At 46.4% G+C, this 14,084-nt stretch overlaps 1 protein-coding gene across 1 annotated transcript in view; it reads left to right on the top strand.

Annotated features, from left to right (window-relative positions):
- T265_00934 (hypothetical protein) overlaps positions 1–14,084 on the top strand; it is a gene marked incomplete at both ends in the record, with an annotated part of 52,358 nt that overhangs the window by 32,946 nt on the left and 5,328 nt on the right. The window contains 4 exons of the mRNA XM_009164829.1: positions 376–512; positions 2,545–2,912; positions 9,011–9,156; positions 10,920–11,118. Of these exons, the coding sequence (XP_009163093.1) occupies positions 376–512; positions 2,545–2,912; positions 9,011–9,156; positions 10,920–11,118 (850 nt within the window). The remainder of the gene's footprint in view (positions 1–375; positions 513–2,544; positions 2,913–9,010; positions 9,157–10,919; positions 11,119–14,084) is intronic.

Genomic DNA, 14,084 nt, shown 5'->3' with positions numbered 1-14,084 from the left:
TCTGTTTGTGGTTGAAAAGCTGACTGACTTGCTGCTCAGGCTGTAGCAAAAAACCTTGATTCACTCACATCCAAGAGCAACCGTGCCTCAATATGTTAGTAGTATAGTTCCGTCGGCAGTTTTTCCCTTAGATTCCGATTTTGTCACCCGGTTCATCCACACGTTGGTGAAAAAGCGCATGACTTTGTTATTTTGGCATCCCGTATGGTTCCTTGCTTTAGGAGGTGAGACAATGGGTTACAGGTAAGGCTCACCATATGTTGATTGGGTACAAGGTAGTAGTGAGCCAGTTGGGTTACAAACAGCTCACGGCCAATACAACTGTACCTCTCCCGTCTGTACTCTGCTCCATTTTATCTCCTTCTCTACCCTCAGTTATTACTCGTCCTCGGATGACAGCGTCAAAGGTCTTGTCGCGAGAGATGGTGCCAACTTCCCGAATCAGATTCGCACCAGTCCTAATGAAGCCCGCAGCAATCCAAACCAATCCATATCCCCTTCCGTCAGTTCAGGTTAGTGCCCCTCAGCTCAATTATCTGTGTGCTGTACCATACAACTTTGATCTCAACGGTTTCTGGTTCCTGGCGACGGGGATCCAATTGGCCTGATCCGTTCTACACGTTTTCGGGCCTGTTGTCAAGTTAGAGCAGTTCGCACAAATGACCCGCATCAGTCCTAGTGTACCTCACAGTGAGGAACATCTCTCCGCTTCATATGTCTTTGTCTCTATGAATACGTTTATTTTTCAACTGGTTATGGTCTTTCGACTCATTTCCAATTCGGCTTGCTGGTGGTGCATTGCCTTCCGGTCAGTCGTTTGTGTGTATGTTGCCGAATGTGACGCATGCTCATCCGATCATGGTGTCTGAAGCTCCCCTAACATTCGACCGCTCGCTCGGTTTTACCATGATGTGAATTTGAGACAGCTGAGGCCTCACTTATGGAGTCCATTGCTTCTTCTTGCTTACGCTACTACTTGTATCATGGAGCTGAAACAGAATGATGCAAAGCGTGGTGACCCAGTGCATATAGATTCACCAACAACTACCTTCGGCTTGTGCTGTTAGAATGCGTCTTTGTTTTTTTCGAAAGGAACACCACCAGTTGGTGATATTTTGTGCTTATCATTCATTCTCGTTCCGGATCTTTATATACTCTGTGGGCTACCGTTTGCCAAAGTCTAGCGGACCAAGTGTGAAAGTTCTATCCATTTTAATAGCTGCGGGGTATGGTGCCTATTTCACTCAAATATTGACTGTCGACCGACCATTCTCTATAATTACCTTGCTTTTACAGCTGTAGCACCGTGCGATGAATTTGATACTTAAAAGGTTGTTCAGCCGTAACACCCTTTCGGTGCCTAGCTGTCGTGCTACTCGAGGGAAGCACGGTGGCTGGGATACTGCCAGGTTGCCCAAGCCTAAACAGGGGAAGTTGAGAGGCAGAGGTCGGGTTCGAACCAGGGATCTTCCGGTCAGTAAATTCGCGCTCTAATTAATTGAGCCACCTCGCCGCCTTGACACTTGGTACTGACACGTTCAAAAATGTCAAGATTGAGCCACCTCGCCGTCTTGGTACTGACACGTTCAAAAATGTCAAGGATACCACAACCGTTATTCCGATTCATCAGCTCACGCTCAGTTCCATCCTAATGTGTGGTCCCGAACCTGCTATCGCGGGACTCGTGCGCTCAACGCATTCTTATCGTAGTCCAACCCCAAAATCCTAGTGTTTACTGACCGCTTTACAACTCCACGTAACATCTGTCGTTGATTCCGAATGAAGACAGTACAACATTGTCATTTGAAGCAGACCCGTTGCGGTGTGTTGAAAGGGAAGTGTACTTGAATTCTGAACTGAGTTTCATGGCCTTATTAGGCAGACTGCTCCTGATTCGACGTATTTGGACTCCGACTCGGAGCCGGCAACAAGCTTTGATTTCGTCTAATCTCCAGTATCCTCTTAAATCGACAAGACGGTTTGTCCGGCTCTGCTGCCTTGCGGTGAATAGTTCACCGTAAACTGCCATAAACTTGTGGATCAATTTGGTACGTAGCGAACTGTGGTTGCACGTCTGTCCATCGGGCAATTGCATGCCTAGTTTTACGTGCTTTTTATTGTTCTGTCGAACGAATTTCGAACGGTTAATATGGTGTGCCACCGACTGGAGTTAGGAGAATTTTTCACGGTGAGTTAATTATTTGGACCGTGAATATGATTCAGTTGAAGTTGGCTATCGAGTCTACAGCACAGAAAGAAATTGTGTTCACAGCGTGCGCTGTCAATAAAATTACTCCACATATGGCCTCACCGGGTGGGCTGAGGACGTGTCAGCTTGGCGCCAGTTTAATTTGATTCTTTTTGGTTACTGTACCTCTGTGTAAATTAGTCGCACATGCAGCGTGGTGGGTGCTGTTTGAAATTCGTTACTCACCAGTTCGTATAGTCACTTCCGTAGATGTTCGTCTATGTCACATGAAGCCGTTTTGCATCAGGAACCTTTCTCTAAAAGCCGCCTGTTCTCTTGCTTGGTTTCGCCTCTAGGTACGTTGCCCAATGGTCCTGATTCAGCCCCCACTGCTCCACCGGTAATACCGCCTCCACCCCCGCCGTTGTTCCCCAATGAACCTGCCAACACAGCACGCGCCAGTCGTCCGTTGCATCGATCGACCGTCACTCCACCGGCCGTTTCTGACGCGGGTGACGACGAAGACGATGTATCTGGTGTAAACGAAGGAGGTTTGGCGGCGCAGCTCCGAATGGCCAAGCAGCACCGCCTACGTGCGGCATCCGTAGCCAATGTGGGCTCTGAATCTCAGGGTTCCGCCACTGTGGGACGTGCAGCCGGATTGGACATGATCTCCGATTTACAAAGGGTTTTGGCCGCTCGACGACGCGCAAAAGAAGCGGAGGTTCGTTCTCTCCCTGTCTCTCCGCTGAGTACTAATTACCGTCTACTTTTATACATACATTGATAAATGACACATGAGAAATGCCAGCATGGCCGTGCTTTTGCTTGGTACGATGCAACAGTCACCTATATTGTCGGTCAGCTCAAGAGAGTAAGTAATAAGGGGACAAAACTAGTTGTACCAAGCAGGCTGGTTATGTACATACATGGGGCACTTTCCAGCAATCAGTTTTTGCCGGAACAAACTTAACGCAAAGTTCTGAAAGTTGACCGGATGCTAAATCGGTTGGCGAGGGCCCATTTCCCGCGTGGCAACTGAACAAGTACCCACTGCATCCCACTACAGGCGAAAGCAACCGAGTGGGTGGTTTCTTTACATCAAGCCTTCCCCTAGCCTTTTGAGGCACCCCAGCACATTACGTATGCGAGTTCTTTGGACAGTTAACCGACCCGTCGTGCGGCACCCGAAACCGAGTACCTGCAATAGAAATTAGTACAAATTACAACCAAAACTATTCGCAGTTGTTTTGATTCCCGGAGATCAAAGGAAGCATGTTTTGTTCCCTGATGTACCCTTTACACCGATGCATCGGTGGATCTGTGTTGCGTGTGGTGCATGTAGATCAGAGGGGACTGGCACTGTTGTGTCTCGCATCAAATACACCCCTTTCCGACGAATCATACGATGCATCCAGTCCTCACCGAAACCACTCGCTGCAATTTATTCACCAGCTTGATTCGCTCAATCTACAAAGCGAAACTGGTAAGGGAGCTGTCTGCTATTCTCATTAACCTTATCAGCAGTGTTGTGTTTCACGGCCGACTAAACACACACTTTGTCTGAAAGCGACAATTAATTTTTAAAAAGCTGTCTGTTCACTTCGTTTTTCGCCAACCTATCTTTCGGGATTGGATTTTTCAATGCTATTTACTGAGTACTATCCCCAATCCCCAGGGTTTAGTTGGATTTCCTACCGTGTAAGTCACCAGCCCTACCATCATCTAGACCACCTTCGCTGAGCGAGACTGAAAGTGGTCTGGTCCTGACAGTAACATCAGATGAGAACACTGGCGCTTCACTGCCCTACAACCGTCTGTGTCAATTTATTTGAGTCGAACCTTATAATGGAAAGAAAGAAATGGAGCACGTAGACGGACTTAGGGCTAGCCCACAGCAAACTTCTGATGTGCCTACACCGACATCGATTAGCCGCCATATCGTTCATTGTCTCCAGCCAAGGACAGGGAGTGTCATGTGAACCCCGTCCTGGTAGGCGAACAGCACCAATGGCACCCGGACTTCGTAACATCCTTCATCTTCTTGCGCCATGTCCACCTGTCCACCTCCGTGCTCCCGCCACTCTAAATTAGGCCGAAAAACGACACTTGTCCGCAGGTAATAACTCAGTATGACCCAGACACCTTAGTCCGCAGTGCCGAGGGTATTCTTTGGGTGAAGATCCCCTGCTTTATGGAACAACGGTCTCCTGATCGCTACGAATTCGTTGGCTGCAGCCGATTTTAGCTATAGGTCTGAGGCATTGGTGGTCAAAGAACTGAAGACGTCCGAGATCCTCCGCCAGAACTGCCTTTCCCCGCAACCGTACAACAATACATTCCGCATTGTAGCCTGATATGCGCGTTCTTTGAGATCAGCTGTATGCACGTTTGATGCCGCAAATAATGCGAATTGGTAAAAGCAATTCTGGCCTTTGGGATTAGTGTGTTAACTTCGTTTGTCAAAATACCATCAGAGTTATTGTGACTTCCGAGATACGCACAGCATCCCACAACTTCCAGTGTCCCTGCTTGAATCCTCAGAGGCATATTTATACAGACGACGTCGCGCAGCAGTTTGTCGGCGCCTAGCACATACCGAGGAACTGGATGACCTTGGTCAGCCTTCCCAGTATCACACATGCTTCTTCGTCTCTTTCGCTTATCCACCTAGATAACAAATGAAGTTGTCTAGCTGTCATGCCACTCGAGGGAAACACGATAACTGGGATACTGCCAGTTGCCCAAGCCTAGACAGGAGAAGTCGAGATGCAGAGGCCGGGTTCGAACAACGAACCTTCCAGTTGTTGAATTCGCCCCCAGGTGAAGATGATTGACTGAATGCTAGATGTGGTCAAGCCATTATACTGTCCAACCATATGAGGGTTCCTTATCATTCTGTTATCTGATTAGTTACTTCACTTGTGGTATTCCGGCATTCTTGTGACCGTTTCCATATATCGTATATCGTTGCACAAAGCGTATAAGTGGAACGTCTCAGAACCAGCGTTTTTCGCGCCTTAATTTTTATGCGTTAAAAATTGTTGCGCATTAGGTAATGCACCGTAGTCTACTGGTCTACCTGTAGTTTGCCCGATTTTTTCATCCATATCTCTCATTTCAAATGTACTATGTAACAAATCACGTTTCGCAGACCTCTTCATAGTCATTTTGTCTAAAGGAAGGAGAGGATAGCCTAACTTTTCTCCAACTCTCACAGCCATACGGTTGTAGATGAGGAGTGGTCGTTGAGTGGCACTTCAAAAGTGTCCTTTCGACATTCAAACGAACCCAAGGCTGACTAATTAGACAGTACATCAAATACTAAAGCACAGTGATTCCCTGTTAAAAAGAGAACCTACAAAGCACGACAAACTTGCTGTACTCCACATTGATTCCCTCCAAATCTACTCCATTTTTTCATCAGGACACTTCAAGAGGCGGTTAACCAATGAGCTTAGTTGTGCGCCGACTAAGGCGAATATTAGCCACAGCACCAAGATCCAGTAAGGAATCGATTCTGGTAGCAATTCATTCCGTACAAAACAGAGACGTCTGAAGTCATTCGAAGGGTGTTGAATACGACCAACAACTGAAAGATCCCCTTTCGGTTGGTGGGAATAGGAGCTCAACTAGCCACGGAGTTGCACATTGGAGAGCACAAGTGGCACACAAACAAACTACCAAAAAACGCCGATGAATATCAGGTGGTAGTTAAGGACTAGACAATGACAGACGCGCACTGGACGCAGGACATACAATAGGCTTGGAGAATATGTATGTCTTGTGGTAAGGACCTAGGTTCACACCGAGGCTACTGGTGGTCGAGGCGGTGGAAACTGCCAAGCATTCCGGCCGAATAGAATAATGTAGCATAGAACTGACAAGCGTGTGGAGAGCGGTTTTAGATCAGCCAAGCTGACACGCAGTGATGTGCAGTCATCAATGGAGCACAAAGCGTAGGCCTCCTAAGATCCACTTCATATCCTCCGTGTAGAAAGTGACCTGAGGTTTTTTCCACGTCTATTCTTCCAGCTGCACAAAATAATTGTTTCGGTACTTCTTAGCTAGTTATGTATGTCATACCTGGCCGAAAACAAACTCGAGTTATCGCTAGAATTTTTTCAGCTGTACCCGGCATTGATGATCTCAGCAGTACACAACTGTTCTCGTTATCAAACAAGCACACGTGCCTGTCTGTGAAACCGGACGCGCCGTTATGCAATTCGCATAACTCGGGTTGGTGATGCAGGATTGCTCGCGGTAGGTGAGTGGTGCTCTAGCAAATAGACTATGCGCAAGCGAACGATATGTGTGTGAATGAGTAGTGAGTGATACAGTGTTCACGAGAATGCGAAAATGGTCTTTTGATATTGTCGGCTGTTTGAGATTGTTTTGGTGGGTGGTTTGTGGTCGCAGAATTGCGGAATACGGATGGTGTCTATGGGACACTGCTGGGCAAAGGAGTTGTGCGGGCTAAACGGTCTTCTTTCATGAGAATTGCATGTCTTAACCAAGGAACATATGGAGCGTGAGTAGCTCCTCCATCGTGGAAGAGTTCCGCGTGAGTTCCGTAAAACCAGCTGGTGTACTTCAGCATTTCTGATTTGATGTTCCTAACCAACCTGGCCAATGCCTCGGAGACGGCGATGCACAAACGCCGAGAGTTTACGTACATCCTCTCTACTTGGATACCACGTTTCTTATCCATGAGCCAGTATTAATCGCACCGCCGCGGTGAATTGTCTGTCGTTGGCGAACAAACTGGAGCCATCCCGGCGTCATAAGTGTTAGAGGTTAGCAAAAGCTGCCCTGGTCTCTCCGATTCAATAATTGATCTGTTCTCTCCTGAGTTATGTGATCGACGCTTTTATTTCACCCTAATACTTCTCAAAACACTGAAGGAATATGCAGCCCAGCTAACCTCCAGGATATGGATTTCCGTAAATTGATTTTGGCTTTCTAGAATTGTCGTTATCTATTATTATCTGGTAGCTTGGTCTGCTCATATGTAGCGCCACGACAACAGTTCAAACAATGGCTAAGAATGAGTCATGTGGTAGGCACATGTTGAGCGTGATCGATTGGTGTCTATCCCATCATACTGGCTCAACTTCAGCAAGATATCGGAATTCAGCAACATTGTTGACCCAATCCTTTGAAGTGGTAAAAACACCGCAGTGGAAGGGGCTAATCGATAGATTAAAATAGGGTCGCTTCCTTATGGTCTTCTCTGTAAAGTTGCTGATACATCTTCAGGAGGCTACCATCGATAGGTGTACAGAAAATTTGTGGCTCCAGATAAGTACCACATTTAGCTCGTTCGGTGCCCCACAAGCTTCAGATGCTGAGACTTGTATTATGCATGCTATGGAGTCACCAGGGGGCAGTGATTTTCTGAAGGTAGGTGTTCACGACGATTTTTGTTTATGAAAAACGGAAAGAAAGCTCGTGATCTGAAGCCCAGTAAGCAATACTTACATATAGATGAACAAAAATTGCGGACACTGTGTACTATAGACTTTTAGCTCTCTGTACACTCAGGTTACCCGAAATGTTTATCGGTAAATTGCCGAAGAACGCCAGGCTACTTAACATTCAGCACATGGTACGATTGATGTTCCCAAGCCATCTTCTGGCGTCAAAAGTATACAAAAGGATGTAGGTCTGCTGAATCGCCCGATGCTGTTCGGACCAACTTCCTTCATATATTTTTTTCATAATCTCATAATCACACATTCTTGGTTACTTTTTTTAGATTCATTCAGAACCTGGGCAGAACATAAGACACTTTCCAAGATAACCAACTAAATCATTCGCTCCGTACTGATCACAGTTTGTTGTCTCCTGGTCCAGCTTGTTTTGCTTAGCCTTCGTCTTACCAATTCGCTAATTTATTCTGCCTCCGCCTGAATGTTGTTTGGCACATCATAGGTATCTACGTGGGTTGCATTCGTGTGTGGTGCACGACCCCTGACTGTCAGTATGAAGAGCTTTGCTTTCCCTTGAGACAAACGAAAGATTGTTCGATTTAAGCTACTCAAGGTAGGTGCCCGAGGAACCATGTTGTAGACAGTTTCCGTGATCCCCCCCCCCCGAAGGTTCAGCAATCCGTGTCGTTTCCAAAAAGGTCCGTGAATTCCATGAAGTTCAGTACTGTGCAAAAAGTAACGGTCCATTTCGATCACATAATTTGACAAACACTACTGTTTTACCCGATGTTTTAAAGCGTAGCTGTGTCAAGGTCCTGCCTGGACTGTTTTCCGCCTCCTATGTGTTGCTTTAGTATGCTGTTCATGACGTTCACTCTTCCAAGCAATTAATGTGCATCATCAGAGTTGAAATCAATCGAATTCCCAGGCACTTGTGAGTACATGTTTTTGACTGTGCCTTTCTGAAGAAATTAACGTGTGAATAACCAACATTCTAACAAGTCTTCGTCGTTTCCCTCATCTTGAACTACCAAATAAAATCGCTAAAGTCCGAGCTCCATTCAGTTTTTATGCTATTGGAGGCTTGTTTGCACAGTGCCCGCACCCATATACCTTTGGAATTGATAACATTTACCGTTCCCAGACCACTCACTCCATCGATCAAATACAAACAACGATACCCGGGGCGCTTTCAACCAAAGAATATGTACGGGCACTTCGCCAGACTATTTTCGTGGCGCCGTCGCACATTTACTACTCGATTCAGAATTTTCAGCTTCTGATGCTTTCTACCGATTGCCAAACTCGGTGCCAACCCTCAAGGTCACAGCAGTGTCTTTATCTCTTGGAATTCTAACTTATTTCCCAACTTTACATGCCTCTCCTGTAGGAAAGTGACGTCACCGATTCTCCAGCTGGCGACGCCCCAGCTTCACAGTCCGTTAATGGTAACCGCCCGCCCACCAACGCCAACCCCTCTCAACAACAACAGTCTACCGGCCGAGCGACATCAATCGTTCCGGGCTTCGCTACACTGTACGTCCATCCCATCAATTTGTCCGAATGGAGTTTCCGTAATTCGTGCTCTTGCACTGATTTCATGATCACCCATTCGTTCATGTCACGTAGAGGTTGTTCGGTTTTTCTGGCATCTAAGACGGAATGTGATATCCTTTCGTTTCGATCGTCAGCACATCCGGTAAATGTGTCCCCCAGCGTGCACATGACAGGTTGACACGTTAACATCCTTCTTCATCTTGCTGCCGACTTTTTTGTACGATATTATGTCAGCTTATATCACTCCCCGATTTGCGGATCTCAATTATACAAACTGTCCAAACTGTCACTGTTGTAGGGAGGTGAATAAGCTATCCATTTTTCCTCTGATTCTCGCTCATACAACTCATGGTCAGTCACAACACTTGAGGTATTCTGGTTCGTAACCCGAAGAAAAAACTCGCGTTCCAAATCACTGGAATTTATGCTCCACTTCAATTCCTGTGACGGCTATGAACAGGAAAGGCCCCACTGTAGCCAGGTGTGAATCAGTGAACAAGGAGGTTTTCAGCGAATATACACTCATCTGCAAACTAATTTGGTTTTTCGGGAGACTCACCTGGAACCCAGCTGAATCCCTCGTTTGTGATGTTCTCAGGCAACTGAATGTGCTGCACCAGGCCGCCTCATGTTTCAGTCGCTACGATATTCGAGATATCGCGATACATGTATTTCCTTGTAATGTACTACTCATAAGGTTGCTGAAAATCCGTCGACAGCCCACGAGGTTTTCATGTGGTGTGGAACGACCAATGTCGATCAGTCGTCCACACGAGCTCCCTCAAGTGAGATTTTCAATTCTGCCACAGCACCGTTAACTTTAACTACTGGTCGATACAACGCAAGGTGATTAGAACAATGGCCAGAGGGTGGCTGAAACGAATGACTCTCATCAAACTACCCATGATACTTGTTATCTGTAACCCACTGCTAGCGTTTAACAACCAGACAAGCAGTAGTGCTCTCTACCTAGCTACTATAATGCGATAATGGTCATAAGGCTAACTGAAGTTCAGGTCGACAGCTACCCGACAGTTCCGTGCATCCTAGTGTTCGTTAGTTCGTTTTGTATTGTTTATTTCTGACTGAATGACGTTCGTTTCCACTGGACACTAATGTGGCCTTGTTGGCACCCGCCCGCCAAACAAAATGTCACAAGAACTGAGAAGAATAATATCCTATTTANGCGCGGATTTACTGACCGAAAGGTCCGTGGTTCGAACCCGACCTCTGCCCCTTGACTTTCCCTGTCTAGGCTTGGGCAACCCGGCAATATGCCAGCCATCATGCTTCCTTCTGGTGACATGGTAGTGAGGAACCGAAAGGGTGCCACAGCTGAACATGGGCTGGTTTGTGGATTTGTCACGATGGGAAATATGAGAATTAGAGTTAGCCGCTCGCCTTTCCAAACAAATCGATTGAGCTTACTTAATTAACGATAGTTCAGCTAATCAATATTAGTCGCCATATTTACGAGACTGTCATCCGAGACTCCCGTTACCGCATTGTCGGTTGCACCCACTGAAGTCATTCGTGCCGAAGCCTCCTCATTGGCCCGCTTTCGCGCCGGCGACCGTGTGCCACGTGATGAACTTTGGTGATCGTTTTGTATACCGAACCGAACAACATTACCTATTTCCACTTGGATCTGCATGAAAGTTTTGATTGCGCATGGAGACTGGCGACAATACGGAGTATTTGTCTCGTGACGGTCCTAATTCTTAACATTTTTTTATTTGTAGGAGAAAGAACTCCAGTCCAGCCTTAGACACTAACAGTCTGAACTTCCTGTCCAGCAGTGGCAACGGCATGACTTCTTCCAGCGGATCTTCTAATCCTGCTGCCACAGATGGTACAACGGTTTCCCGCGCTGATTTGGAAGCCTTTAAAAGAGAGCTAATGGCTGAATTTCGTCGAGAAGTGCAGCAATTGAAGAACGATGTCATTGAAGGTGAGGCATTGTGTTTTTTTCTGTTATCTGGTGTCTCCGTGAGAGTGATCAGTCTCCTGGGTAAGGATCATTTCGTTCGCTTTATCAACATTCCCACCAACTGGCTCTCGGTGAGACAACTGGACCATTCAGGTCCACTTACTCAACGTTGTTGGGAGCGACTTCTTTGAATGCATACCTCGAGATAAAAGAACAACGACAGAATTGGTCCAATCACACAACTAGTGGTATTCTCATCGAAAGATGTTATCCTCAATGCAAATCTATTTTTGTACATACGAGAAAGTAGTGAGAGAGAGCAAATGAATGGTTTCTGAACGTCTTCTCACGAGAGGACATCCAATTAGGATACGCCGCCTTGTTTCGCCACTACTACTCTCTCTGTGGACAAAATTGAATGATTTTTTGGTCGACAGCTGACAAATCCCATCGGAAATCAATCCCAGAATGCAAGAAAGGTCACGTGGTGGAAGGATTGCAGACGGTTTCTGCATATCTGACACAGAGAACGCAATGCCACACAGGGATAAGAAAGAGGTAGATCCTCTCACACCAAGCCAGTGTGATGTCGTCGACGCCTCACGGGATATCTACGACTGATTTTTAAAGGTTGGAATTCGCTGTGTAACAAGCTAATGTGGTATTCGACCTGTTTTCGTGTCACTAATAAATGGTTGGATAGGTTACCGACACGACGCGGCGTCGGTTCCACACTTTTAAGCAGTGAACCGGTCATGGTAAACGCCCGATTGACTGGACAGTGTCAACACCGTTTGTCGTAACTACTCTCATGATATTGTCTTTGATGATACTGTAGTCACAGGGAGATGTATCTTGATGTAATTAATCTTGCCTTTCAAGGCCTGCTTATTAGCGATGAACGACCTGTGTCGAAGAATAACGTGACCTGTTTATTGATGTCACTCCGGCTAGTGAGAAGCCCAAGCTCTCAGGTTCTCTGAAGAAAACTGTGTCGTACACGTACTCAGTAAGAATACCTGGATGCGCAGCGAAAGTTACCACGAATCGTAGGAAATTCCAGCCACACTGCGTATGCCAGTCAACCGACTTCCTCGAGAGGTTCTTTTCGCACAACCACATGAAGGGTGGAAACGAGCCATAGTCGATCAAACAATGACTTGGAAGCGAAGTATAAGAGCCATTACCAGCAAACTCAGCTGCGCTGGTCACTGTCGTTTTCCTGGATGGGGATCCCGAGACGAGCCACATCGAGACATTGTGAGACATGGCTCAGTCGCGTCCTCAGTGGTGCTCGCGCATCCAAGCTATTGCCTTCGATGCATAGCTCCCTTCCCAATTTCCCCACGTCATCGGTGAACGAGACTGTGACAGCTATAACCACTGTACGACAAGTACGCGGTTCTTACAGCTGACACTGATGATGACGCATCCAAACCTTTCGGTTAGACAGATGTTCGATTTTTACGCGCTTTTCACATATCATATTACGGATTCGCTAAACTTGGGACAAAAATAAATAAATGACTATTACTAACCGCCTTCGTGTGAAGGTCTTGCTGATATATTCGCTGAGAGCTAAGTGTTGCAACAGGTGACTTACCACAGATTCGCTATCTTGGCTTGCGGATGGTACGTCCGAGCACCAAACTGGTGGAAAAGACTCCGGATAACGTCATGTCCGTGGAGATGGAGTCGGCTGGATGAAGCCAACAGTGCCACTAGGCTACCAGTATCTTTAAGTAGTTTTAAAGGCACCTACTAATGTGAGAGATGCAAGCAAATGATTTGAGGATGATGCGATTAACTTCAGATGGATTTCCAACTAATTTTTTTTCTCACCAAGCATTTCAAACGCACCCAGGATCGTATGCCTGACTCTCACCAAGATTTCAAACGCACCCAGGATCGTATGCCTGACAGGCCGAATCGGTAGTGTGCTGTCCAGTTTTCGTGGAGTTTTGAGTAGGCTAGGATTATATTTCACTTTAGAGAAACACTCCACACGATCCGAAATGGGTTATACACAAAAACCGGAAGTCTCATTGTGACCAAACACAAATCGGGGGAGGGTAGCCAAACACTTGACGTTTTGAATTTTTCGTTCATCTCCGTTTCGGTCTGAATTTCTAGATTTCTCGCAGCCATCTTGTTGGTTGTTCCGCTGACCTCGTTACCAGCTGATCCTGCACTGCTTTTACACACGCGCGTCCCAGACCGAAGACACACGTGCCGCCAAGTGCTCTCCTCTCCAATAGTCAAGCTAGCCTCCCATAAATGCGCCCATCTAACCGTGCTCACTTTGCGTAGGGAGATAAACTTCACGTCTAGTGTGAATTCAGCAACCCCCTCTGTGATTTCAAACAGTTCTAGGTAGCTTCTAGTTTACAAACGATATCATGCAGCTTATAACGTGTCCCTTCTTGTCCCGTGCAGCGGACGGTGTTTTTCATATCCAGAATGAGTCAAATTGCATATGCTTCATGTGCACCAAACATTTCGTTGTTCCACAATGTTAGCGAGCATTCATTTTGCGTCCAATAAGTGGTAACGATTTGCTGTTGATGGCCTGCTTTGTGCATAGTGTGTGTGTGTGTGTGTGTGCGTGCGTATGTGTGGAGTTGCTGTGCGTTATAGGCCAGTCAAGACAACATTTTGCTACTAAACATATGACGATCGACTCTTATTGGAAGCTGAGCCGATTCCACAACTTCGAGTGTTATTCGAGGTACCCAATTTTATCCACCCATTCCCTCGGATATCTCTGTACAGATCGTAGCTTAGGTTCACTAGATACACTATCTGGTTTAACGTGTTTTTCCAAGTAGTGTGTGGGTTTGTGACAGCTGTTGCTCACAAGCCGCCACACTTTGATGAGTACAAAGCGTCATCTCACCTCCTTGAAGCCATTCTGTATCATCCACTGGTCCGTCTATTCTGAGGGCGAAATTGCCAAGCACACATAACTACCTTAAAG

Source organism: Opisthorchis viverrini (assembly GCF_000715545.1).
Source record: "Opisthorchis viverrini unplaced genomic scaffold opera_v5_9, whole genome shotgun sequence".
NCBI lineage: Eukaryota > Metazoa > Platyhelminthes > Trematoda > Opisthorchiida > Opisthorchiidae > Opisthorchis > Opisthorchis viverrini.
Note: the sequence above shows the minus strand (reverse complement) of the source record. Positions and strands in the feature narration are given on the sequence as shown.